This window comes from Odontomachus brunneus, unplaced genomic scaffold (genome assembly GCF_010583005.1).
Source record: "Odontomachus brunneus isolate Ranch 3 - 2012 unplaced genomic scaffold, Obru_v1 Obru_scaffold_101, whole genome shotgun sequence".
In the NCBI taxonomy this organism is placed as follows: Eukaryota; Metazoa; Arthropoda; class Insecta; order Hymenoptera; family Formicidae; genus Odontomachus; species Odontomachus brunneus.
The window spans coordinates 358,781-385,717 of record NW_022639551.1 but is presented as its reverse complement, the minus strand read 5'-3'; the positions used below and the strand labels follow the sequence as shown (position 1 = coordinate 385,717).

The 26,937-nt window shown below is 39.1% G+C and overlaps 3 protein-coding genes across 10 annotated transcripts in view; 1 reads left to right on the top strand and 2 right to left on the bottom strand.

Annotated features, from left to right (window-relative positions):
* Positions 1 to 1,490, bottom strand: part of LOC116848849 (protein GDAP2 homolog) — a 72,390-nt gene extending 70,900 nt beyond the window's left edge. For 2 of the 4 annotated variants that reach the window (XM_032825389.1, XM_032825386.1), the window contains exon 1: positions 1,163 to 1,490. The gene's annotated coding sequence lies outside the window, so the exon portion shown is untranslated. Of the gene's footprint in view, positions 1 to 1,030 lie in introns of all 4 variants that reach the window. The other 2 variants (XM_032825387.1, XM_032825390.1) reach the window with 2 other exon arrangements.
* Positions 1,491 to 3,787: 2,297 nt separating this feature from the next.
* LOC116848856 (myosin-10) lies at positions 3,788 to 19,387 on the top strand. Of its 4 annotated transcripts, XM_032825403.1 has the most exons (16): positions 3,788 to 3,949; positions 4,444 to 4,679; positions 4,756 to 4,857; positions 7,887 to 8,786; positions 10,542 to 10,944; positions 11,281 to 11,642; positions 12,374 to 12,805; positions 12,910 to 13,083; positions 13,990 to 14,202; positions 14,383 to 14,634; positions 14,719 to 15,002; positions 15,219 to 15,321; positions 15,404 to 15,583; positions 16,404 to 16,803; positions 17,002 to 17,534; positions 18,757 to 19,387. In XM_032825403.1, exons 2-16 carry the CDS (start codon positions 4,500 to 4,502, stop codon positions 18,856 to 18,858), a joined length of 4,620 nt encoding a protein of 1,539 aa, XP_032681294.1. In that variant the 5' UTR covers positions 3,788 to 3,949; positions 4,444 to 4,499; the 3' UTR covers positions 18,859 to 19,387. The 4 variants fall into 4 exon arrangements, with proteins under 4 accessions (XP_032681294.1, XP_032681293.1, XP_032681297.1 ...); XM_032825402.1 differs by having other exon boundaries at positions 16,404 to 17,534; XM_032825406.1 differs by lacking the exons at positions 3,788 to 3,949; positions 4,444 to 4,679; positions 4,756 to 4,857 and adding an exon at positions 7,432 to 7,574 and having other exon boundaries at positions 16,404 to 17,534.
* Positions 19,388 to 20,849: 1,462 nt separating this feature from the next.
* The window catches only part of LOC116848835 (transcriptional activator cubitus interruptus), a 187,262-nt gene continuing 181,174 nt past the window's right edge, over positions 20,850 to 26,937 (bottom strand). For both annotated transcript variants that reach the window (XM_032825354.1, XM_032825355.1), the window contains exon 12: positions 20,850 to 26,575. In XM_032825354.1, the coding sequence (XP_032681245.1) occupies positions 25,079 to 26,575 (1,497 nt within the window). In that variant the 3' untranslated portion in view covers positions 20,850 to 25,078. The remainder of the gene's footprint in view (positions 26,576 to 26,937) is intronic.

Below are 26,937 nucleotides of genomic sequence, written 5' to 3'. Positions count from 1 at the left end.
GGAGAGAGAGAGAGAGGGGGGGGAGGGAGAGAGAGAGAGAGAGAGAGAGAGAGAGTACAACGCGAATTATCGACGTCGACGTGCGGGTCTTGCGTACCTCTATATCGGTGGCACCGAGCGACGTGCGCGATCAAGGTCGCCGCGCACCGCGCCGCGCCGCGCACCTCGCGTCACGGGAAGTCGATGTGCATCGACTTCTCGACCTTCCGTAATGAGGAAGAGAGAACGCCGTCAACAAAGGCGATCTATACGCGCTTAGGCGTATCTTCGTGCCGCTTGCGGTTTTTACTGCGCGTCTAATACGTTTTCCTCCTCATGCGATCGGCATCGGCCTTGCCTGCCGACTCTCTATTTTCCTCTCTACGCGAACGTTATCGCGAACTGTTCCCGATAACTGTACTCTTCGACGAGCGAGCGAGCGACCAACGTTACGTTCTCGTTACGTCGTAAAACGACGTTCCGTTGGGCGAAGGCGAAATCGCGTCTCACTTAGGAGAACGACAATTCCGGAGAGACATTCTCTTCCGCGACGTCTAATTCGCGCATATGATTGCACACAGAGGTGCGCAATCTTCGTGCAACGAGCTCGCCGAATGATCGCGTGGACAAATGAAAGAGTGAGAAACACGGTGTGACGATTCGAAATATCTCGGCGGATAGAGACCGCGTCTCGAGAACGTAACGCGAACTGTTCCGCGATCTTTCCTGTTGTTCTTTAACAACGCCTTATAATCGGCTTACGTAGTAATCGCCGAGCCCTGCGATAGACGCGCGCGTGTATCACAACAGCGAGTTTGGTGTCTTAATTACGTGTTATTTCGACACACACACACAACGCTCGGCGACTGGGAATGTGGTATCCTTGCCGGATACTTTAGACACGCGTCGGTCGCTCGTTAACGAACGAACACACCTAACCGCGACAAAGAAAAAGAGAGAGAGAGAGAGAGGAGAATGAGCTGTCAAAAGCCGCCGTGTCTCGGGTAGACTGTTGCACGCCACGACCGAGCGCGCGTACGCTGTCAATTACCCGCCAAAATCGTCGCGTCGCTGGAGTCAACCGCAACGAAGAAAAATCTCTCCCTCGGGTCGCCAGGGATCTCCTCTCCCCTCGGCGTCCGGTCGACCCGACGACGACGTGGACCTGCGGGTTCGCGCTCACCTTCGGGTCGTCCGCCTGCCGTCGGACCGCTGCGAGGATACAGCGCGGAAGCAGGTCACAGCCCCTGTTGTCGCGGTTGGCCGGCGGTGCGCCTTCTGGACGCGTCGTGTTCCGTGGAGGTACTCGCGGAGACTCCCGCTAGGAGAGAACGCGCGAGAAGCGACGTGCCGAAGGAAGGAACGGCGGGCACGGGCGTCTTCCGCCGCTCGTCTGCCACCCGTTTCGCTCCAACGAGATACGTCGTCAGCTCTGCTCCAACGAGCTGCTCCGGTGAGCGCGGCGCCGAGTGCAAACCCGCCACGACGGCCGTCCGTATCGTCGCATTCGTGCGCGAACGCTGACTGACTCCCAACGCGCGCGACGGCCTTGTCGGGCCGATCGGTACGCGGCCGCCGGCAGTGCGGCACCTGAGCGCGCGCGCGCGCGACCTCAAGTGATTCGCACCTTGCGAGATTATCGAGGAAAAGTTGGGAAAGGAAGGGACTGTTGTTGGATGTGCGAACGATTGGAAATACAGTCGGATTTTGTTTTATTCCTCATCGGAGAGTCGAGGTACATGTCGTTGGGCGGGAGAAGAAGACTATCGAGGTGACGTGCGCTGAGAAAGGCTACCTAGACTCACTCTCCGCTCGTCATGTTCTTGCAGACGCCGCTGTGCAACTTGCCGATAAGATACCGGACGCTTCGACCGGGTTCCCGTATCAAAAACTGACCGTGGAACTTCATCAGCGGCGCCTTTTACCTCCGGAACAATGTATCCACGTTTGATAAAGAGCTGTCGCGTTCGCTACTTTATCCGCGGCGTTCTGACTTACCAACGAGCTGTTCAAGTTGTTCGTTTGGTAATTGTTTACATTAGGGGAGCCATCTCCGATAAGCTCCTCTTAATATATGTTATCAAGATATTACCCCTGAATAACATTCAAAAAGTTTTATGCGTTGTTCATTATTTGTTAAAAAGTTATTAATTTTTTTTTTATAAATGGGACATAATTTTTGCACACAGTGTATATAGAAATATAGTAAACAATATACGTATATGCAAAGCCCCTCCCTCCTCATCTCCTCCTAAAAAATTAAATCCAACCTAACCTAACCTATTTAATGAAATACCGTACATGATGGATTAGGTTAGGATTAGTTTTTTGGAGAAGGGATGCGGACTTCGCTCCTCCTTCGCGCATTGGTTACAACTGAAAAGCTTTTTTATATATAAATACATATAAGTATTTCATGTATAAATACATATAAAAATTTTATGTATAAATATGTATAAAAATTTTATTTATGAATACAATTTTATTTATGAATTATAAAATTTTATTTATAATTTTAAAATAAAATTTTAAAATAAAATTTTATTTATGAATTTATAAAATTTTATTTATGAATACATATAAGGATAATATTTTTTCTTTTATCTGGAAAATTATATATATTTAGAGCTACATTAAAATGCGCACCATATTATAAAATATTGCATACATCTTATTTTTTACCATTATGTAAAAAATATGACAACCGGACCTCCACTACTTCATATATTTAGAAAATTAAATTGTGTAAAAAATATATGTTTGCCAACAATAAAAGAATTTAAAGTAATATATCAATATATCTATAACTAAAGTATTAATTAGATATATTGATTATTATTTTCTCCAAACGAAATATTCATGTACAATCGAGTATACGATTTGACAAATGAAAACGTGGTGAGAACGACGTCCTCGTTTCGAAAGACGTATAGCGATGACGATGGCGAACAGTTCGAAAAACTATCTAAATATAGAGTACACGCTGCGCTATTGTTAGGCCGTTTACGTTTTTCCAAGTGCATGTATGGTGCTGTTTGCATCGTTAAAGGCGCCTGAAAATAGTGAGTGATTTTACAAATCAAATTTGTGGTAAGATGAATTTATATTACGTTGAGTCACCTTTGCATTATTTCATTTCTAAGAACCAAACAGTTCTCTTTCGTAACTTTCGTAACTTTCAAGTATTTAAATAAAATGACATCATGCTTCAAGAAGAAATTTCGTGTTAACGTATTAAATAATTCTGTACATTTGGCACAAAGGCGTATTGATCTAAACATTAAAAACACTCTACGACCTCAAAGGTTGAAATTGTTACACACATTGCAAGCGACATTTGCTCTTTACGATAATCCTAAGACAGTATCTCAAAAAGTGTTCGCTCTTTTCCGTTTCTTGGCATAGCACGCTATACGGAAATTTAAACCTATTAATTGATTGAGCTTGCTAGCTAGTGATTTTTTCAATTGTATCAATTCTTTTAATATGTCGCAAAGCTTGTTAAAAAACAAACTGATTAACCTTTTTACTAATACATAATTTTTTATTTTTGTTTTTGTTAAGTCGTCTTTATATGCGACTGTTTTCTTTTTATTTAGACCGACAATTGTTAATGTTTTGACGCGACCTGACTTTGTGTTCGCCTTTTATAAGCCTCTAATTAAAATCGACAATGCTTGATTAATTGATTTTTCTTAGGAAGCTTTCTTCACATAAATCCACGTTCTCGCGATTGAGGAAGCTGCATGGGACTTCCTGTGTCGATAAATACGTGCGGAAGCCGACGGCGCGTCTGCGCGAGAACGTGCTACCGAAGGTACGACGTCGTCAGGTTTGCGCAGGCGGTCTTTCGAAATGGTATTTTTAGAGATGCGAGTCGCTGGCCGCTAGAAACGACGGTAGTCAAGTATCGCCGTTGACTCTCGAGAAACCGAACCCACGAATTTCACGACCTTTCGATTGACCATTGGTGAGCGATTTTATTTTGGATCTTAGCCGTCACAAACTGAGACTCACCCACGTGATTGTCGTCCTTATAAAAAAAAATGGAAGTTACCGGCTTGTCTCTGCTACTAAATGATAACACGCAGCCTGTTGTTCGACATATCGGAGCCTCATTTACGCAAATCCTCCTGTGACGTCGAGCGTATTGTGTATATCGCGCTTACTTCCACACCTAACGAACACACCTAATGACTATCCGTTGTTCTCGTGTCGAAATCAAGAGCTCCGTGTTGAATGCGGACTCTTTGACCGTTTCCTTTTGTTATTTCTCCTGCAATTTTTCATGTCGGCGCGACTAATCCAGATCAAATTGACTGCTAAAAATAAAACCTGACACAGCACAGATGAGAGAACTTTTCCTCGTGGCGATCCCACACCTAATATCGCCGACGTGTTCAGCTCTGACAGTGCTTTGAAATGCGAGCGAGCGAATTAGACATTCGACGTGATCGTTTGTAGGCAAATTACCGAAGCATCCGTGTAGTTGTCACTCTGGTAAGTGGAAAATTGAAACAATGGGTGCGACGAGTAGCAGCAGCGGCACACGATCGCCCACTTTGATCTCCACGAGCCAACATGAAGCGGAAACATTTTCGTGTCCCCGAGACTCTCACCTCACGAGCGACATCGGGAGACAAAGAACGCGCGTCGGGACGAGCGTCTGCGACGGGGAGGATGAGCCACGGTCATCGCAGGTATATTGCTAATAAGAAAAAAAGAAATAAATAACACGAATTCTGCACTGAGCTTATTTGATAATTCGGCGTGCAGGGTCCGAGCCCCTATACGACCTTGAGGGCGGATGAATTCTGGGGTCAGAGGCCAACTGCGCCGAGTCTATCGAGCATGGTACCGCCTAAACGCGAGACTTCGGTGAGCCGTTGTTCCTTTTCTGTTGCTTTCTCGCTTTTGTTGTTCTCGTTTCACTCCCGTACGTTGAGTTTGCACAACAGCGTTTCGCCGTTTCCGCTGACGGCGAAACTAGTGACGTGTAGGTGTGGACTTATAGAAACAGATTGCGCATTCTTATGCGACTGAAGACAAGAGTAAGGGACAAAGATATGTTGAGTAAGGTGTTTTCTCCGTCATACAGTATCGTAGAAGTGGATGGACAAACAAACGAGAGGGACAAACAAAAGAGAGGAAGTGAAATGCAGTGAAAGAAAAAGAGGACGTTTTAATTATATAGTCGCTTCTCTTCCTTCATTCACCCCATCACAGTTATTCAGATAGATTTTCGTAATTATTGAGACGTGAGACAATTGATAATGCAACTTTACAATCCCTGATAAACATTTCTAGTTATTGTTTAGTGTTAATGTATTCTCATTGATTGTAAAAATACTGCGTAGAGGATTGGACAAGAACTTGACGCAGTCTTATTCAATGGTTCAAGCAATTTATTGTACAATATGTGGACCAGTTTTTTTCAAGATATAGTAACATTAATTCAGTTTTATAATGTGCACGTATTATAATATTTATCGTGAATAAATTTAAAATATATTTATTTACATTGTTAAAAAGGAACTCAAAGTTGCGTGAACAATGAGTAAACGTGTAGAAAAAACGTATAGAGGGTATGAAAGAGGAAATTAAAGGAAATGAGACAGTGGCTATATTAAGTCCTGTGACAGAGATGACAGTCAAGGTCACAAATAAAAGTGAACAAAAGACAAATGGTATACATGTTAATAATACAGAATTTTATTGCGGTGAGAACACATTAGACTATTTTGATGATAATGATATAGATGAAAACTATCATGATAGTTTAAGCTTAGAACTTGAAATAAACAACTAGAAGAATAAATAAAAAGTTATATGTCATTTGATAATTGCGAAAGATGTCGTATAAAAGGCGAAAAATGTAAAAATATTACGCACCAAAAATCTCCTGTTTTACGACTTTCATTAGAATCACAATTTTTCAATCAGAAAAAAACATGCACAAAAAATGAAAATACTATTCGAGAAAACCTGTCCATTTTATGAATAGCAGACGTGATTATTATCAATCGAGTAATTTTTTATTTATTTATTGTTCTGTTTTTATTCAGTAAATGGGTTCAGATTTTGCGCATCTTTTGTGCGCATTAAATGTAGGAAAAGTGTTATCTTAATTAAGATCCCAAGTGTGTGTGTAGTTTTACTGCTTAGTTACTACATAAAAGTTAACATAGCTGTTCAATATATTTGAAAATTGCTCAAAAATTGTACTAAATTTCTATCTAGAATTTGGTTAATTACACTTATGAAACAAATATACATTGAATAAGGTATATTGAATTAATCATTAAGTTCACACTATATAGTAAACTTTTTGTCATATTGACATGGTTATAAATTTACTAAAACACACTTAGATTTTCATATTATATTTTATTTAATATATTGTTTTAAGCAAATTTTGATCATTTTTGTCGTATTTCTTTCATATTCTAACTTTATCATTCTACATGATGAATATGAGCGTCATATGAACCACTCATAAGGGATGTAACCATTAAAAATTGATTAATATACATATATATGTATATAAAAAAAACATATATATATATATATATATATATATATATATATATATAAAGTTGCTATATCAAATATATATAAAATTGCTTTATTACATATATAGTAAACTTTTTGTCATATTGACATGGTTATAAATTTACTAAAACACACTTAGATTTTCATATTATATTTTATTTAATATATTGTTTTAAGCAAATTTTGATCATTTTTGTCGTATTTCTTTCATATTCTAACTTTATCATTCTACATGATGAATAGTCATGATGAATAGATGAGCGTCATATGGACCACTCATAAGGGATGCAACTATTAAAAATTGATTAATACATATATATGTATATAAAAAAAACACACACATATATATATATATATATATATATATATATATATATATATAAAGCAATTTTATCAGCAATTTTATATGTATTTGATAGCAACTATATATATATAAAGTTGCTATCAAATGTATGTGTACTTGTCTATTTGGACAGACAATTAGGCAAAAGAAACATCTTACTCTTTATTGTCCTCTGTTAGTAATGCTGTCTCCAGACTTCTAATGGGAATGCACAGTCTGTCTCTATAAGTCCATGACTTTTATTAATCGCGACATCAACGTCGCCGAGCTCGCGCCACTAACGATATTTGTCTCGACTGTCCTCTACGCGCCGGCACCGTCGCGCGCTGCGCCTGTCCAGGACACGTGAGATCGCGGGCTAAATTAAACCCGGGCATTGCCATCGCGCCAACGGCTAGGTTGTATCCGCGATTTTTCCGCGCGACGACAGTGCGCCTTTTGTCCCGCGGTGGCCCCGCCGCTTCTGGTTAGCCGCGGCGGATCTGGCCGCGCTCCAAACCGTGATTTCGGAGGAACACGCTGACTCACGGTCACGAAAAGCCGTTTCCACAGTCATCGATCGCGATCACGTGCTTGGTCCCGCGGTTCGCACGACGCACAGTGTTGCGCTTTATGCCAGTACACTATTGCGAATCGACCAGGCCAGACCATACCACTCCGAAAGCGCCGGAAGAATCTATCTCCCCGGGAAATAAGTCCAGTAAGCCTCATTAATCGCGCCTTTAGATCTGAAGTTTCCGAGGAAAATCCTCGCGAATCACGAGAAAAAATTTCCTTTGTTTTCTCCACTCCCTTTTCTGGTGCATCAATGATGACTCACGTTGGTGGTGTCACTCGATTAAACTTGGAAAATTGTCATCGTTACTATTGCACCTTTAGAAAACAAAAGATTTCGAGATCCATCCGAGGCGATTGACAATTGTGCCTGTGACAATTAATTCGTGCATTCGCGATTTCTTTGATACAAATCAGAGTCTTAGAGTCCATTACGGTCCACTTATTTATATTGCAGTTAACGTATGCCACGCAAATGACAGGTTGGCAGCCCGCCGATGGTCACGGTCCCCCGACGTATCAACAGAATAACGAAGTAATGGAGCTCTCGCGAGTGATTTCACAGCTGGCCATGGCCAATCATCAATTAGCGAGCGCGCACAACGCAACATTGGCGCGTATGGAGGCCTTGTACCTGGAACTGTCGAAGGAACGGGAATACCGGAAGCGTGTGATTCCGACGGACACCGCGGAGATGTGCGACGACATTCTCAGTAGGAGACTGCGGGAGGAACCGGAAGAGGCAATTGTCGGGAGAGAAGACACGCGAAAATTGGAGCAACGCGTCGTCAAACTGGAGAGTCTGCTGGCGACGAGTTACGCACGACAATGCAACAAACAGAGAGATTCACATGAAGACGACAGACTGCGCGTCAGAATCGAGAGGCTGGAAAGCTTGACGAAAACGAAAGACACAAAAGACGACGAGCGTTCGTGGTCCAAGGAGTCGTCTTACGACTCGCCGGAACAGCGAACGAGTCGCGTCAACGAACGAGATGCAATTAGCGAACTGCTCGATGATTGCGACGAGGATTTGGGAGCGACGAAGGAAGGAACAGACGCTCGTAGATGTTGCAATGTTTGCTCCAACAATGGCGAGACGAATGTTCCTAGAATAGACGAAAGCAGACGTTCCACGAACGTAGACTTAGATAAACTGCGCAGAAGACGCACAAGATCGAGGAGCGATGAGCAGGATTCGATGAAGAGTTCGACGGGCGAGGAGGTACTTAGGTTGTCGGAGGATATCGAAAGACTGAAGGTCGATCGATTAGAATGTCAAAGTGCGAATGAGAGGCTGCTGAGCAGTCTGACTGATCAGAAGAATCTGGTGGAGAAGTTGAGCGGGGATTACGAGGTACCGTGACACTTCAATCGATTTTTATTATTATTATTAAACAAAGTAAACAGGAAATCAAGGTTCTTTCTTTTAATTAACAATACAAAATCAGTACATTTGTTTTGCCACATTAGATGAAGAATGTTAAGCTGTACAAAATATGGAAAATTTTCAAAGAAGAAATAAACTACTCTGAATTTTTTGAAGTAAAATTTTATCGAAGAAGTAAGGACCACCGAGAGTTACTCAAATTTAAATGATTTTTCACTCAATTTGCGTGTATCTGTAGGTTTTCTTTTAGCTTACATAACCAAGAAGTATAGACTTGGTTTACATTCATATTCCTTAACCACGTACGTATCTATTCATTCCTCATTTCTAGTTGTTAGACCATTATTTGTTATCTTTTATTAGACTTTTACCTCCCATATTTAAATCAATACACTAAAATTATTCCACACACACACACAAACTGACCCGTGTTAATAAAGTATACTTTATTCCGTGTACTTATATCATCTAACTAAGTTACTCATATTGTGTGAGTGAATTCTCCACTCTAAATCGTCGAGTAAATATTTTCACTTGAAAGATAAAAGTGAATTTGACATACTCCACTGCAACCAGAACAATTCGCTCTAATCGATTAGATATTTATTTTTATGGATAAAAACTTATTCTGAGTTAAATTTTACGAAATAATTAGCGTATCAGCCGAGTTATTAGAATTTTAGCAACTTTTTATTCATATATGAATTCTCCACTTTGCATCATTGAATAAATATTTTCACTCGGAACTGAAGGATAAATCTAGCGTATTCCATCGTTACTGGAATATATTTACACTAATTTGTGAAAACATTCGTTTATATAGAAACAGAGTCCATTCTAAGCTTGAATGAAACGTTCACCCTCGCGATTTTGAACGTAGTATTTTATTATCGCTTCAAGTGAAAATGCTGCCACTTTTCATCCGTTTTACTTCAAGAAATTTTGGGGAGTATGTTAGAATATTATCATATATATCAAAAGTAAATTGTGTTGGTACTCACTGGCCAACATGCTCAACCAATTAATTGCCTTAAATTTTCAATAAAACATCCCATACAAGGATATGGAGAAAAACCAATATCTTCTAAAGATCATATATGAACATGAAGCCCAATGAATACTAGCCTGTTCTTTTCAGCTGCGTTGCTACACTGCTGCAATAAGTTAAAGTGAGATAAAATATATTTGTCTCACTCTATTGTACCAGTGCAGCTGTACAGCTGAGAAGAACAGAACTTAGAATATCGAGATATTCAATTATGACGTTATGCAGGAACAAAAAATCAGAAACGATCCTCTTACTTTTTAGAAATGAAATATCCAGTTCAAGTTGAGTTGTCTGATAATGACTGAAAAACAACATAAATTGTCTGATAAGAAACATGACCGCTCAATATGAGAGGTCATTCGATAGAGAAAATAGTGTTAAATACGTTCGATATGTATGCACTGATTACTTCAATATAGTAAGAAAATAATGCTTCTATATTCCAAGTATGTGTGTGTATGAGAGCGAACGAAGGGGCAATATAAGAATTAAAAAATCTTTTGAGCAATATAATAGTTTTACAGATTTTGAAAAACTACATATATTATATAATTTAAAAAATTATTACCTCGAATAATTTAAAGAAAATTTCGATTTTTAAGAAAACTTTCCGCGCGCTGATGTCAAGTCGACGCGTTCTAAGGGATATTCTATCTGCTTCTTTCTTTGTTCAGGAATTGAAAGCGCGATATGTGACCGTCGAGGCTAATTTGCACGAACACAGACAGCAGTACGACAAATTGATGGAACACCTGGACTCCGCCAAGAGCGAGATCGGCAGATTATTGGGTGAAATCGATGATTTCCAGTCGCAGAAAAACATTGCTGATACGAGAATCTTAGTTTTGGAGCAAAACCTGCAGCAATCGCTGCTTGAGACGGAGCGGATCAAGAACGCGGAGAATCAAAAGATCTCGAGGCTGCGGGAACAATTGACCGAAGAGGTCACGGACAAGAAGAAGCAGATTGAGGCTCTCGAGGACGCTTTGAGGGAGATTCAAAGACTGAAGGAAACTGTCAAGACTGAGAGGAGAAACGAGGAGAACAACGAGGCTGCTCAAGAGGAAGAGGACATTGGTACATATTACGCGCATTATTGCGGAACAAAAAATATTCTGTATACCAATAAGCGATTTATATACATAAGGGAGAGAAAGATTGATTAAATTAATGCGGCAATGGCGCAATTATAGTTTAAAATGCATTTATAAGAGCGTTTTGGCTGAAGCAGAAACAGAATTTCTAATTCTTATGAACTAAATTCGGTTCTTATGAGAAACGGAACAGAATTTTTGATTATTAAGAATTAAATTTGGTTCCTTAAGAACGAGAAATTCTATTTCCTTCAACCCAAACGTATTTGTTTTATTAACATATTAATCAAGTAATATTTTTCCTTCGTGTATGTTGTAGATATGATGAATTTGATGGAAGACTCGCCGGAAAGTGTATCAGATGCACAGCGTGCAGCTAGTCTGGAAGAATTTAAGAAGGAGATTACCCTGAAGAGGGAAGCTAGACAGAGGGCTATCGCTGCGGTCTCGTCCGAAATGGAGAGACTCAAGCGTGAACTGAACGCCGAGAAGGAAGCTCATACCAAAACGTCCGGCATGTTGGCTTTGTTGCGTTCCGCTCATAATAACTCGCCTAATGTCGAACTCTCAAGCGATGGTTTCACGAAGTCCACGACAAAAGAACAAGACGAGTGCATACACGACGAGACCGAGAAAGCATCGAGACGCGCGGAAGCGCAACGATTGATGAATACTTTGAAGGTACGATTGTGTGATTTGCCTTGCAAGCGAGATTTCGCGAAATGATAATGTATACACTTAATTTCAAAACGGTTTGAACATCTTCTTCTTGGTTTAGTTTGGAACACCGCTGATGATTTTATGAAAAAAATTAGTTTTTGATTAATTTCTGTCTAGAAAATTTCCTGGAATCTTATTGGGATATAATCCTGTTGGGATATAATTCCTCAAAATGATTACGGATTCTAGTTAGAAGTGTAATATTTAAAAAATGTGATACTCTAAGTAAAAAACTCAAAGTTTTCCCAATATATTCTTCCTGATTTTTATATTAGAATTGAACAAGACATATGCTGACTTTCAGAATGATTTCGTTATTCTATAAAATATTCAAAGTGTTTTACTCTTTTCAATTTTTTATTCTATTAAATACAATAGTTAATATAAAAATAGGATTTCCTGTTTAATATCTAAAAAATATTTAATACCAGTAAAATAAACATGAGTCCTCATATTTCGATTTTAGACAAAGAACTCATGTTTAGGATAAAAATAGAATTTCCAAGTGGTGGGAAACCTAATTTTGAGATAAATTTGAGTATTCTAATTGAAATCTATGCTGTATCTGGAAAATTCTATGTAAGCTCCTACAAGTTAAATTCTCTTTCATCGGCTGTGTTCCGAACTGCATCGTGAACAAAAGTATTTAAACCTTTTGGAAACGAGTATTCAAACAGACGCATTTATTTTAGGTCTCCGACGTGCTGAGAAATGACATACGATACCAAATCGAGAAGGTGGACGACCTTCGTTACCACCTAGAGTCCGATCCGGAGCGCCACCGTCATCGTATTCACTCTTTGATGGAAGTGAACAGTAGAACGCGCGAGTCTCTAAGAGCACGCGAACGTCAGACCAACGAGCTCAAAGACCAGCTCGCTCAGCTCCTGGTTAGGCTGGGCGACCGGAGTTTCCTGGAAGTGAGAGACGACGTGGGAACGGAGTGCAACCGGCAACTGGAGAACATCAACGCCCTCAAGACTCTCTACAATGAGAGACTGAGAGTTTTGAGCGAGCTAAGAGACACCGCGGCCAGGGAATTGACGGATACGAGACAGAAGTTGGAGTATTCGCTGAAGAAATCTGAGAACCTGGAAGAGGAGCTCAAGAAAGCCGAAGATAAGGTATGAAAGTAATAAGTTGGTGAAAGTCCCGTTGATCTTTATCGACTTGGCGAAACTTACGAGTGCGTCATTTTGTCACACACATACACACACACACACACCAGGTCGACACTCAAGGATCGGAGATTACGAATCTGGAGTCCCAATTGGGACTGACCAAGGCAGACTGCAGGGATCTCCAGAATCAGATGTCACTCATTAATGGATTGTTCACGCAGATGTTGCTCGGTGCTTCCTCCGCGGACATGGATCTCGATCGGTTGACTCAGCTGCTGCAGGTATCTCGAATCATTGTTTGCGCTTCATAACCGACGATTCATAACCGATAGACGAGATCAATATTTGAATTTTTGGAATTTTATAGCAGAAACCGACTACAAATTTTGGTGGACATGCATAATTCCGAAAAATCAAAATCTCGAAATTCGAATACTGAGATAATTTCCAGAAAAATCATATTATCGTTGTCTGAATACGAAAACAATATTTACTTGTTTGTTTAATTAAAGGGGAAAATATCCCTTTAATACATAAGATAATAAAAAATTAAAATACAAAAATAGAGAAAAGGAACAAAATAAAAAAAGAAAAAAAAAATGAAAAATGCAATAAAACAAAAATAAAAAACAATTTAAAAATATAGTAATTATAAATGCGAATAGAACATGAATAGAACATGATCTAATAGGATTGATAAAAGTAGTTAATAATAATAGTTTTAAAAGTATTTAAAGATATATAATAGAGGTTTACAATATATTATAATAAGTGTTTGCTAACATACATAAATGGTTTAAAAGTTTAATTTGGTTATTAAGCGTAATTATGCAATTTAAAAAATAAAGTGAACTTTTCCTAAGAGTCTAGTAGTATATTCCGAAGTACAGTTTTCTTGAAGCATATAATTATTTCGAAAAGGAACTATTACTTCAAAAATAATGTACATAGATCTATTAATTTCTGCCTATTTTGATATATTTCTATTGTACTTACATGAGTAGATACTAATGCAGCCGATTTTATGACAAAATAATCCCAATATTTCGATAAAATTGTTTTTCAAGAAATTGTCTGGATTTCAATAATACGACTTTCTAGGAAATTGTCCTACTTTTTAAATTTTAGTACATTTATTTGGGACAATGCATGTACACCTAAATTCTTTGCTGATTGTAATATTATAGGAGAATCACGATCTCATAAGCGACATAGCTAGGGAGGAGAGTACCGAGGCAGCAGCTTTGCCAAAACTTCTCTTGGACTTGGTCGAGCAAGTCGAGGGTGGAAAAGCGTCACAGAGACACGCGGCTGGGGAGAACGGCACAGAAAGCAACAGCGAGGTCGACAGGAAGGAAGATGATTTGCAGGAGGAAGATATCGCCCACAACTTGCCGAAGGTTAACGCGCATAAAGATGATTATTTTTGATCAAATCTTTGCGTGCCTACGTCTCCGAGTACCGATTAAATCTTACAGTTAAAGCAAAAGACTAAAAACAGTTGACGGTCACACGTCTCACTGGAGAATTTAATGCGTTTCAGTCGACCTTATTGAGATAATTGCAAAATTATATCGTAGGTGTGGCGAGTTTTATTGGAGCTACTTAGCTGCCACGCGGTGACCTCTCCGAGTGTTTCCGTAGCCTCCTGCTCGGACCCGAACAGCTGTTACAAATCTGTGGATACTCCGGCCGGCCCGAGACTGGTGATATCCGTCAGCAAAACGTACATTCGACTGAAGGAGTTGATACTCGAGAAGAAACATTTGGAGAAGGAGATGAATCGCATGAAGCAGCTGAACACTCATCTGGAAAGCAAGCTGGGTGAACAGGTGAGCGACAAGTGTTCCATGTGAGAACAGAGTACGACGGGGATACCGATTTCTGTTTCGTTTTCTTTCTGTCGCCGTATTCAGGAGAAGAGATTGTCCATGGTGTCGGCCGAGTTGACGAAAACGTGGGGTGTCGTTGGCCGTATGCAGGCGCAGCATCAGCAATTGCACACGCACGAGGAGATACTGAGGTACGAGCTGCAACAGAAGAGAAAGATGTTGCAGGAGTTGAAGCAGGAGCTGGAGTACTGCAGAGAAAAGTGGGAATCGGCTAGGCAGAAAAATACGAATACCGAGCTGGAGTGGAGGAACTTGCGTCGCGAGTTTGCGGCGCGGAAGGCTTTAGCTGCCCATGATTCTTTCAACAGGTATAATATACACATATATATAATATAATACGTATATACAGAGTGATTCAAAATGAGTGTAACAAATTTTGATAAATTGTTTGGGAGACATTCTAAGTACAAAAATCATATAAACATATATATTTACGTATATATTAATAGAGAAATAAACTTTTACTATTTGACATGATAATATTCGACAATTACTATCGTTAACGATAATCGTTCTATGTGTAGCGCCGAAAGTGGCTTCAGTGACGAGAGAGGCGATGACACAGACGAAGAAGAAGAGGCGGTCGAAGGAAGAATTAGACACGGTCCACGTAGGCGAACGCGAAAGGTTTGTCACATTTGAAATCGCCCACGCAAATCTCGGTTAATTGCTCTTTAATAAAGAAAAAAAAAAAAATATTTGGATATAGGAGAGCCCCAGAGCGCCAACATCAGACACAGAATCTGAGCAGCCAACAGATACCGAGTTATCTGAGTCGAAAACTGGTTCTTCAGCGACTTTGGAACAACGCACCCCCACGCCAGAGACTGAAGCGGAGTTGGACGAGATTGTTGCTGATGCCGACTCGGAAACTGCGAACACAACAGAGGTAGTATAATTACATGTGACTAATTAACGGTATATCAAAAAAAGATGACGAATTAACAGTATATCAAATTTGAACAATTGATTCGTATTTAGAGGCTAAAAATACGTCGTAAATGATTATTCACAAACGTTTTCGTGGGACAAAAAATGATCAAAAGAAAGAGGCTAAGTGCTTATAAGCTAGTGGCTCATTTTATTCAGAGAAAATGGCTTATTTAAGATTGAATTCTACTAAGTGACGCCATTTATTTTCACAAATAAAAATTAAAACTATAGCAGTTTAAAATGACAAAATCATCTTTAGCGAGTCGTAGCGACAATTGTCCCTGGAAAAAGAATGAATAGGATCTCAAAAGCGTTTAACTCTAGTGGAATTTCAGACAGTCGGCATAGTCAAATTGAATCAATTGACTTTGTTGATTACATTTTGAAACAACCAGTAAAGTCAACGCGAGCTACCAAGAAAAAATTCCATTGCAAATTAACATTTTTATTTTGTGAATATAAATAGCACCATTTATAGTAGGGTGAAATTGTAAGTGAACCATTTTCTCTGGAACGGTACGTCGCGTTGGTCCATCTTAAGACTTACGTATTCGTAAATCAGTGCGCCAAAAATGATAAAATAAGACCAATTTAGATTCAAAACTTTTTTCTAGATAAAATATGCCAAACTTGGCCACACACTTTGACAGTATTACCTGCTGACCAGTATTATCGATAAAATATCTCCCTTTTACCGATTCAATCTGATGGAATCTGATTTTTTACTAATTCATCTTAAAAAAGTACGAATAGTTGATTTGTTTGATTTCAAACAGCTCATCGCAGAAAGTACGCAAGAGACGTTGGACCCTTTAGACCAGGCGCTTACCAACGTTATACAAAATCTTATAATCGACGACGGAGAATTGAGCAAGAGCGATTCGCAGGAAGATTCGACGACCTCTGAAGATTCACGCGACAATCTCGCGCTCGAAGGCGGCTGCAACGAGGCCGACGCGAGAAACGATCACACGACAACCTTGAAAACAGACGTCCACGATGGAAATCCGCGAGCTCCGAGTGTCGAATCTTGGTGTTCGTTACCAGCCCCGAAAACACTGAGACGAACGTCCACGAGTAACGATCTGCCCTCGGCGATGGATTACGGCGACACAACTGAATCGTCGTCGATCGATTCGTCGGCGAGGCGGCGCGACGACGACGACGGCGACGACGGTGAGATAACAAAATTCAAAAGTAACCCGCCATTATCGCCCGTTTCTCACGTACCCACCGCGCCTACTACGAATGCAAGCAGCGCGATGCCTGTTTTCTCCATCGGGCCCTTCCCCCCACCCATCGTGTCGTCTATAAAGAGTGTGCAGTTCAGCAATCCACTGATCGTGGGCCCGTCTAATCGTCTCTTTGCCCCAGTGTTTGGCGCGGCCATAACGGAATTGGAAAACCCGACGAGTAACTTCGTCGCGTCGACCGATCGATCGGCTTCAAGTCAGAACGAAGACCCGGCGGGGTACAAGGAACAGCGACCTAAACTAACAGAGAACGTCATGGACTCCGACAATGTTTCCGTGGATTCCTCTTCGAGTCTGGACACTGTCAGGGAATTCCCTATAATTGATCGTTCTGCACTCTCGTCCACCTCGCCGGCGAAGGAAGAGCCGCAGGCAAGCGCGTCGAGTTCGCAGAAGGAAGCCACGGTCACCTCAACTAAATCCCGGACTCCAGAGGAGGTGTTGGCGGCGCGAGCCGATCGACTGAAGCGTTTGGAGGAGCAAGCCGATTGGCTGGTGAAGAAAATGAACGCCACGAGTAAACGAGGCTCCGCTCTCTGCTCCAGACTGGAGGAACTTCACGAGACTTATGGTGAACCGCCGGTCCCACCGCCCATGCCAGACGTTTTGCCCAGCCGTAGGTTGCCCTCCAGTCTGCCCGATCTACCCCGTCAGGTGAGAGAAGCATAGAGTAAACATCAATGCATTGATATTCCCTTAATCATTGACATTTCAGAAAGACTTGGTTTTTCTTGTAACCGGCGGCATTTAATCACAGTTTTAGTTATTATTTCATTTGGAATTATGGAGTACAGGCAAGCAACTTAACTGCAATACTGTTCTTAAGAAAAAGCAATTTCTTCTAGAATGTCAATGAATATATACGACCACAAAGAAAAATACACACTGCACTTAAGTAAATGTTACATGCCTCAGGTTTATATTCCACTATCATAAATCTATCACAAGTTCATCACATATAAGCATCAAATTTATTCAAAATATATCCTGAATTCTAGTAAGTTTAGCATTTTAACCAAAAATATTAAATTAAAACAAAAATTCGATTTGTTTACTATAGTATAAAGTCAAATCAATTTTTTCTTTGATGAAGTCTTATGATATTCTTGTAAAGAGAATAAATTCTTCTTTTGAATACATAATAATGAGCTTCTCTCAAATTTGTGATGAGTATATTTTAAAACTATTACTGAAAAAATATTCTTGTTGGAAATAACCATTATTTAAAAGAAGTAAAATAAATTGACTAATCGTTTTTCTTAGCAATAAAATGATATTTTCTGTGTGATTTTATAAAGTGACCAGACGTCCCGATTTTTCTGGGGCAGTCTTGAATTTTCACGTTTTCTCCTGGATTATTTTAAAAGTCATTTGGAACGCCGATTTGCTTTACACTTAGTCGAGCTTTCACAGATTATTTCGATTTAGGGAATATTTCAAAATTTAGCTTACAATTAATATGTATTGAAAGTTAATGATTAAAGTAAACTATAATCAAATTTATGTCGAATTTCTTAAGATTTTTCTGACTCACATATTTCCTTAAGAAAATAGCTATAAGAAATGCAGCACTTTACTTCTTCATTTTTTCTATTTTAATTTTGAAGTAAGGACGATAATAACTTTATCTTGACAAAAATTTTTACTTTTGTTGTATTTTGTTGTAGATTTGGTTTTTATTGTAGTTGAACTATTTTACGTCAGTATAAATTAAACATTTCTAATAATCTCTCTTTTATTCCCTCCTCCGTTCTTCAACATTTAAGAAATGTTCTGTATTTGGGATTTTGGGGAATTGGTCATTTTATGCTTTAACCTGATTGCTCTGAGAAATATGACACATTGTCGAAACTTTCATCCCCGATTTCGACTGCAGGTATCGGAACCATCATCCACCGACGACACCCGGAATACTGAAGTTGAAAACTCGAACGCTGCGAGAGACGAGACGTCATCGGCAAACGCGAACACACCATGACGCGCTCACAATTCTCCGCTCGCAAGGACTGCTATTTTAGTCAACATTTTGTTTATATTATTCGGCGAGACGGAGTTGAAGTTCTGCGTACGCGAGACACGTGTATCTGTCTATGTTTATTTTGCGAGACGCAAACATTTCTCTTTGTCTCGTTCAATGTCACTTATCGTAATATCGATTTACGCGCATCACGTGTATTGCCCTTCCTTCTCGATGTATCTTTCGACTTTAATTTTAATACCTTTTTAACATCAAAAACTTGTTATCAATATATTCGCTACCAGCGTCACACTCCTGCTTAAAATATTTGACAGAAAACGATTGGATAAGATTAAAATGGATAGAATTCCTATATTGATTTATACGACTTATCATGCACCGAAGCCGTACAACATAGACTTTCTATATATTTTAATCATATTCTATGATACTATTCTTTTCAATCATCTTGAATATTGATGTTTGTATAATAAATTGATATTTCTGAATCATAGTAAATATCGCATTATGTATTTATTATTATCTTATAATAAACTACTTATAATATTCTTTCATAATAATTCTACTTATAATGATGGTTACAAAATGGTCAGATAAAAATGAAAAGAATATCTATGTAGTTTAATCATATCTTATGATACTACTCTTTTCCATCATATTGAATATAAAAATTGGTATAATCAGTTTATATTTATCAATTATAGACAATACATGGTATATGAATTCACTTTCGAAATTTCGTAAATGAGTTGTGAAATATGTGAATCAAAATCACCATAAAATATGATAGACATTTTCTATCATTTTCTATCCAACATTTTAAGCAGGGACGTGTGTGACGATCTTTTACGAGAGTCACATATGTAACGGTAAAAATTTTGTTCTCTATATCCGCGTTATCAAAGTGAGTCTGTTTTATACGATTATGTAGAACAGAGTATGCGTTGCACATTTTGGCCGATTTTCTGGCCCTGCTCCGCTTAGTGCTATTCCCCTTACTTCATTATCTCGCGCGAAACGAGCCGCTTGAGACGTAGGAAAGTGTAACTAGTAAGCATTTGTTTCTAATAGTGGAAAGCTATTGGAAATATATGTTACAAATGTGCAACGCGTGTGTTGCTCTGATATAAAAGAAAAATCTACGAGTCCCCTAAATAAATCCGGGGTTAATGTGTCCATACAACATATAAATGTCTAAGTGCCATATTAATAGCCATATTAGTAACTGTTTCTTGAAACTTGTCTTATATGAAATACTCATATTTGAGTTAGGAGTTAGATGTGAGTTTTTTTTAGCTGAATTGCTATTATTGAAATAATGTCACGTGTATTATATATGATACAGCTGAAAGACTCAGATGCAACTCTAAAGCCCATATTAATCGTTAAAGAGATGCTGGAGTTGAAATCCTTAGCGACAGAATGCTAAGTCTTTTATTTGAATTATATAATATATGCGACATTACATTTGTAATCGAGATTCAGTTGAAGAACTCACATTTAAATAAAAACCTAAGTATATCACTTAAGGCAAATTACAAGTAATGACTATTTTATTACAAGTCTAAATTCAGATATAAATAACTCACGTGAGACAAACTTCAAGTAATGACTATTAATACGTCTAAATGAAATTTTAGAGACGTCCGAATGATATTCTATTTGCTGCAGACGTCTTTGGGATGTCTCTAAAATGTGTTTTAGACATCTATGCTGTCTGGATGTTAAAGTTAAAGAAATGAAAAAAGAAAGCCGAGTTTCTCTCTCTGCGTTCTTTTTCTGCGTCAACGCCATATGCGAAACGAATCTTCTCTCATTATTCCTGATGGAAATTCATGTGATCTACCTGTCCGTTCCTGTTTTGTACCTCATATGTGTAATTGAATAAAAAGAAACACCCGAAAAAAGACATTTACAACATAGCGGTCAATTTTATTTTGCGCATCGTATCAATCTTTACGTTTGGGATAGGCGATATTGATGGACGACTCAACGACTAACGATTTTTTTATTTTCAGATAGCACGACTTAATGGCAGGTCAAAAGATCTTTTTACTTTCAAATAATGTACGACTTACATAACTACGTGAAATTGTTGTAGATTCGATGTATGACTTATTCTTATGAATAATAAATAATTTCTCAGGGGTGTAAAAACAGTTCTCTGTATGCGAGATTCAATTCGGACGTCTTTATTCCGCTATCGTGTGTGTTCATGTCTTATTATTATATAATATCCATACAGTAGATATGTATAATATTCACAAGATGCTTCACAATCGTAATTTTATAAAATTCATACAAAAGTCGTTCGCGTAACAAAGAGAAAACAGTTTCGGTCGTTTGACGCGCCGTTGCCCGCCGACGCTCGCTACAAAGGCACTTGAAAATACTCGCAGTACAACGTCGACTAATCTCGCGAATCAGCGTACAGTGGATCGAAATCTAGGAAAGAGCGGACATCGCATTTGTGGAGATGAAATACAACAGCTAAAGCGAAATAATTATGCATACATAATCATGAAGTGTGTATCTCTTATCAATTTAAGGGAAAATTCTTTTTCTACACCCACGTTATCAAATTGAGCTTGTCTTACACATATATTATATGCAATATTGTATTAATTTTTAACAGCAATTTTTCTAAGCGCACTGCTATCGCTGGAAGTAATATTAACCAACATGCACCAAGGAGGTTGCATATCTCGTTTGTGTGTATGTCGCAGCACAAATAAGAATTCCACATATGTTTAATAAAATTCAGAATTTATCTAGTGAGAAATTAAATCGGTTTAGCTGTTTTGTTAAGTAGCGCAGTAGTTTAAAACGATTTATGATTTAGGTAATAAAAAATTAAATAAGTCCAGCCTTTCTATCGTGCAACATTGTTAAAAGATTTAAAGTAAAGGCCTGAGGGAGTTTTCTAATAATCCGACCTAATTAAACCTAATCCCTCCTTCACTCAGTCTCACACACACAACCTTTTACTCCACAAACACACAGATACACAATCCTCTTTATCCCCTCTTTCCAAATACAAACACACCTTCCATCTCACTGGATACATTTGTGTGGTAGTCTCTTTAATCTGATTGTAACTTACCCAAACCCCCTTTCTCATGTACACAGTTGTCTACACACATTTTCCCTTACACACACACACACACACAAAATACCTTTCCTTCCTCTGTCCCTAAAACTCAATGGGATGCGGTTTGTGATAGTTCTATATATCAACTGAATTTTTATACATTTTCTTGCTCAATTTTCAGTGTTTCCAAAACACCCCAAACTTTTTAATAGCTTCCCACACAACACGCACATCTAAAAGACGTCTTAAAGACGTCTTATTTAAGACATCTTTATGACATTACCAAAAGATGTCTAAAAGACGTCTTATTTTAAATATCTTTAAGACGTTGCCAGAAAGATGTCTTAAAGACGTCATAAAGATGTCTTTTTAAGACGTCAGAAATTTTTTAAGACGTCTTTAAGACATCATAATGTTGTGTGGGTTTATTGTATTCTCAGGGAAGATCAAAATCTATAAAAAATATTATTTCTTTTACTTATATCTTTTTGAGCAGAAACTGGTTTTTTTATATCCTTCTTTATGCAACTTTGAAATTTAGTCTTAAGTTAATTTAAATTAATTAATAGTTTAAATATTTTACAACAGGTTTTTTATGATTTCAATTAGAGATGTCAAAATATCATTAAAATTTTTCTCAATTAAATAATTGATTTGAACAAATATTTTTCAACTAATTCAACTAATTAGTGATTGATTGGAGCAGACTCAATTTAATTAACGATTGATTTTAACAAATTTAATTAAAGACGTTTTTCAATTAACGATTGACATGAATGAAGTGAATCAAAAGTCATTCTACTAACGATTGAATTCAGTAAATTTAATTTAATTAAGTTACCTTTAATTAACGATTGATATGAGCAAATTTAATCGAATACCGTTTAATTAATTGATATTAGCGAATGGAACGAAAGTCGTTAAGTATTGAACTTGGCAAATTTAACCAAAGTTTTATTAACAACTCTTGTGTCCGCATTTGGCTCGCGTTGTGTTAACAGATTTTGCTGACAGAATCTGACGACATTGAACTCTGCCATCAGATCCTATTGTACTTTTACCAGTAAATTGCTGAAGATCTGCAGCAGACACTGCGCAAAATCTTCTTTTGTAGATTGGGTTACCTGGAATCACGCGTAAAAACATGCGGACGATCAGGCGCCGTTTTGCATGTAATGGCTTTCTTTTCTGGAGTTTTAGACAAAGATGTAGTAGAACCAATAACCGTTACATGTTGATAAATTGAACAATACTGACTTCTGAATTTGTATAACTATCAATATACATATAGCATTATTATATATTTATTTATGATCTTGAAAGACATTTTCCGTTCTATTGATAAATGCTATTAGTTCTACTGCATTTCTGTTTGGAAAGCCAGAAAAGAAAATTGTTAGGTGCATTTGATCGTTCGCACGTTACACGCAATTTTGCCTATAAAGATTCATTTCGGAAGGAATATATTAAATACTCCAAGAGAAAGTATATTGAAAATATGTATAGTATGCAATACTTCAGAGATTGTTATGTGTCACATTTAGTTGGCACATTTAGTTGATGAAAACGATTACAATTGAATTTGTTCATATCAATCATTAACTAAATAGTCTTTGACTAAATCAACTAAGTTCAATCGTTAATTAAACAACCTTTAGTTACTTTTGCTCATATCAATTGTCAATTCAATGATATTTAATTGAATAGCTTTAAATCAATAGTCAATTGAACTATATTTTATTAAGTTTGTCAAAATCAATGGTTAATTAAAATGTCTTTAATTAAATTGACTTATATTAATCGCTAATTAAACTGGACAGTTAATGAAAAAAGTAATTAATTATTCTCAACTCTGGTTTCAATACAGAAATCGCAATTTAATTTTTAGTTAATGTCCACCACGATTGGAACATTTCGATCCACTTCACGCGCACGGCGAGATTGTGTGTGCATGTGTGTAACTTGTTATCTTAAGTCTCTTTACAAAAGTAGTCGCTACGAAAGACACTCGATCTAGAAACACACGTGCATACACACATACACACGCATACTCAAACAATTACGCTTGTTCTCTCAGCGACAGTTGCGTAACTGTCTTAGTTTTATCTACACGTCTCTATCTTAATATTGACCTTCTTCTGGGTTTTCATCGAGGATCACCCGCATTCTACACTTCCCTATTTCCGCTGTTTTACGGACTAACGACCGTTTACGCGCGCTTTGTTCTCCTTCTCCCTCCCCCTCTCTCTCACTCTCTCTCTCTCTCCCTTTCTTGTTTCGAATTTTTTACTTCTCTCTTGTTTTTATCACAGTGTACGCCAGTACACTACTCATCGTCGAGCTTAGCTACGATAAGAAGACAGTGTATTACTATATTGGCACACTTCGCATATAATGAGACCGATGTACAAAAAATATACTATATCAAAGGTATATCTACAATAATTTAAAGTACAGAGTTCTCTCAAAAATATTCAGCGCACGTCCAACGCTGCGATCTGTTAAAATCGTATGGGATACGTAATCTATCGTAAAAAAAAAGAGATATACGATGCTCTTCTGCGTTTCGTTCTGTCGAGCGCAGAGCACCTTCGTCCCTTAACGACTAAATTCTAAATTACTACGAGTCGAATCTTCGAGGTACTTAATGTTGTAAGTTGATACTTTCCGGAGTAATAACTTAAGTCGGTGGCACTTCTCCAAAATGCGCGCTATTCACAATCAAGGCACTTTTGTATCCGTCGTGACTGTACAAACTTTACCCGCGCAATTTTATAAACGTTCATTAAACTTAAACAGATCACCGTACTAAAGAACTTTCTTTTTTTTTTTGGAAACGGTGCTAATGCTGCGCCGAGCGGATCGCCACCGTGTCCAAGTGAAAAGTTAATTTTATCTTGACGAGACTTACGTTATATCACACTACATAAATTCCTTTCTCGAGCTTTTCAGGTTTGAAAGTGCCTTCGCTTGTGGCTCATGTGAAACATAAGTTTCGTGTTGAACACGTGACACTCACGTTGCCGACGGCAACGAGTCGAGTGATGAATCGCAGAAGCGATCGCTTCGCCGATGGACGACAACACGAGCTTTTCGTGACGCTTCTTATCATGTACAGGTACGTAACGGTCATTGGATCATCTGCAAATACCTGTTCTCCTCCAGCAAAGAGCTGAGGGAGGACGTCATGTCGTTAACAATCATGTTAGCGCTGGCTGGAAGCGGTTGTGGCAACGACATCGGATGCGTCGAGCTGGACACATTAGTCTCATGCGTCTGCGAGTTACCGGACCAATTCCTACATTGCTGAACGTACTCCAGTGTTCTACGATAAGAATCCTGCCTCATACCTTGTGGCAGCTTTATTGGCGAGCCTTGCGACTGACTGATGTCTCTGCACTGTATCTCTGGCAATGGTCCGCCGTGTTGATCGTGATAGCACTGGTTGCCATACGCCCATTGGCAGTTGCAGTTGTACTGCTGATGAGTCGGGGGATTCGTGCGTGCTTGACAATTGTGCGTGCAAGTCTGTTGCTGTTGTTGCTGCTGTTGCTGCTGCGTTGGATGCTGCTGTTGCTGATTGTGTGGCTGCTGCATTCTGCAGTTGGTCTGTTGAGTATTGCAAAGCTGCGGCGACGTTCTCTTAGACGCGCCGCCGTCGTTCACTGCACGATGCGCGCCATTGGGGTGCGTGCAGTTGGCGATCTGCAAGCAGGGCGACGCTTGGGCCTGCTGTTGGCAGTTTTGGAGATTCGGCATAGGGTTTATTGGCTTGCCCTGTTGGTTCACGAGGTTCACCTGGGAGCAATGCGGTGACATTGCGCCACACTGGTTCGTCACCGGGGGTTGTTGGGCGGAGTGGACGTTGGGCAGCTGACCGTTGGACGTCACTATGGGCCTCGTGCATTGACCAGGCGGCTGGTTGCACTGCGAATTCGGGTGGGTCATATTCGACGGAGCGGCCATGGGCGCGGATGGTTGCGTACAGTGTGGCGATAGTTGCTGACAATTGGTTGTTAGCCTCATCTGCACGGCGTGATTAGACGGCGCGCAGGTCTGGCTGGAATGGTGATTGGGTTGACCGGTGGTGTTGCCGGTACAGTTCGCGTTCATCTGACCCGCACAACCATAACTCGGGTAGTAAGTGTGGTGCGTGTGATTCTGGGGGCAGTTTCTGGTGAGCTGTGCGGAGTTCTGCGGCAGGTTTTGCGGCGCATGCTGCGGCGCCAGAGCGCCTGCTGCGGGAGACGTAAGTGGCTGATCGCTCAAATGAGCTGGGGCGTAATTAGAGCTCGGCGACATAACCTGACCGGAGGCTGGGCTCGCCGGCACGTGGCCGATGACTTGAGATCCATAATTTGGCGGTGGGCAATATTGTGACGGTGGTTGAGTTGCGCGTGAATTCGGACATTGACCATAGGGCGAAGAGACGGGATTTGGATAGCAGGGCTGTTGAGTGGATTGCTGAGAGGGATAGCAGTTCTGTTGGTGTGGCTGATGAGGTTGGCTGTAATTGCACGTCTGCTGCATCTGTCGCTGATAATGCAGGGAATTTGTACAGATTGGCGATTGGCAGAGCGGCAGAGGACTGCCGCGATAGTTGATTTGATTTCCACCCGCTTGAACCTGAAACATGATAATTACGATTTCAGGGTTAAAGAATTGTAATTGATAAACTCAATATATCGATATGTTATAAGATCTCGGTTTTCAAAAAAATATATATATCATTTGAAATGAAGGATTTTTTCAATGATTGAAAAAAAAAAATATATATATATATAATTTGAAATGAAGGATTTTTAAAACATATTTATATTAATGTAAATAAATCTATTAGTACTAGTAGTACTAATAGATAAATAAATACTACTAGTAAATAAATACTAATAGATAAATAAATACTACTAGTAAATAAATTTATTAGTACCCACCGCATAAATATTTTTTTATCTTTAGTTTCTTTTATCTTTTGTTTTCTCTCAGTA

What these genes read in the sequence shown, in the direction of transcription:
- LOC116848856 (XM_032825402.1), top strand. Translation starts at nt 4,500, where the DNA reads ATGGGTGCGACGAGTAGCAGCAGCGGCACACGATCGCCCACTTTGATC. An exon ending in TCAAGAGGAAGAGGACATTG is followed by an intron (nt 10,945 to 11,280) that starts GTACATATTACG and finishes TGTATGTTGTAG; the next exon opens with ATATGATGAATTTGATGGAA. An exon ending in CACGTAGGCGAACGCGAAAG is followed by an intron (nt 15,322 to 15,403) that starts GTTTGTCACATT and finishes ATTTGGATATAG; the next exon opens with GAGAGCCCCAGAGCGCCAAC.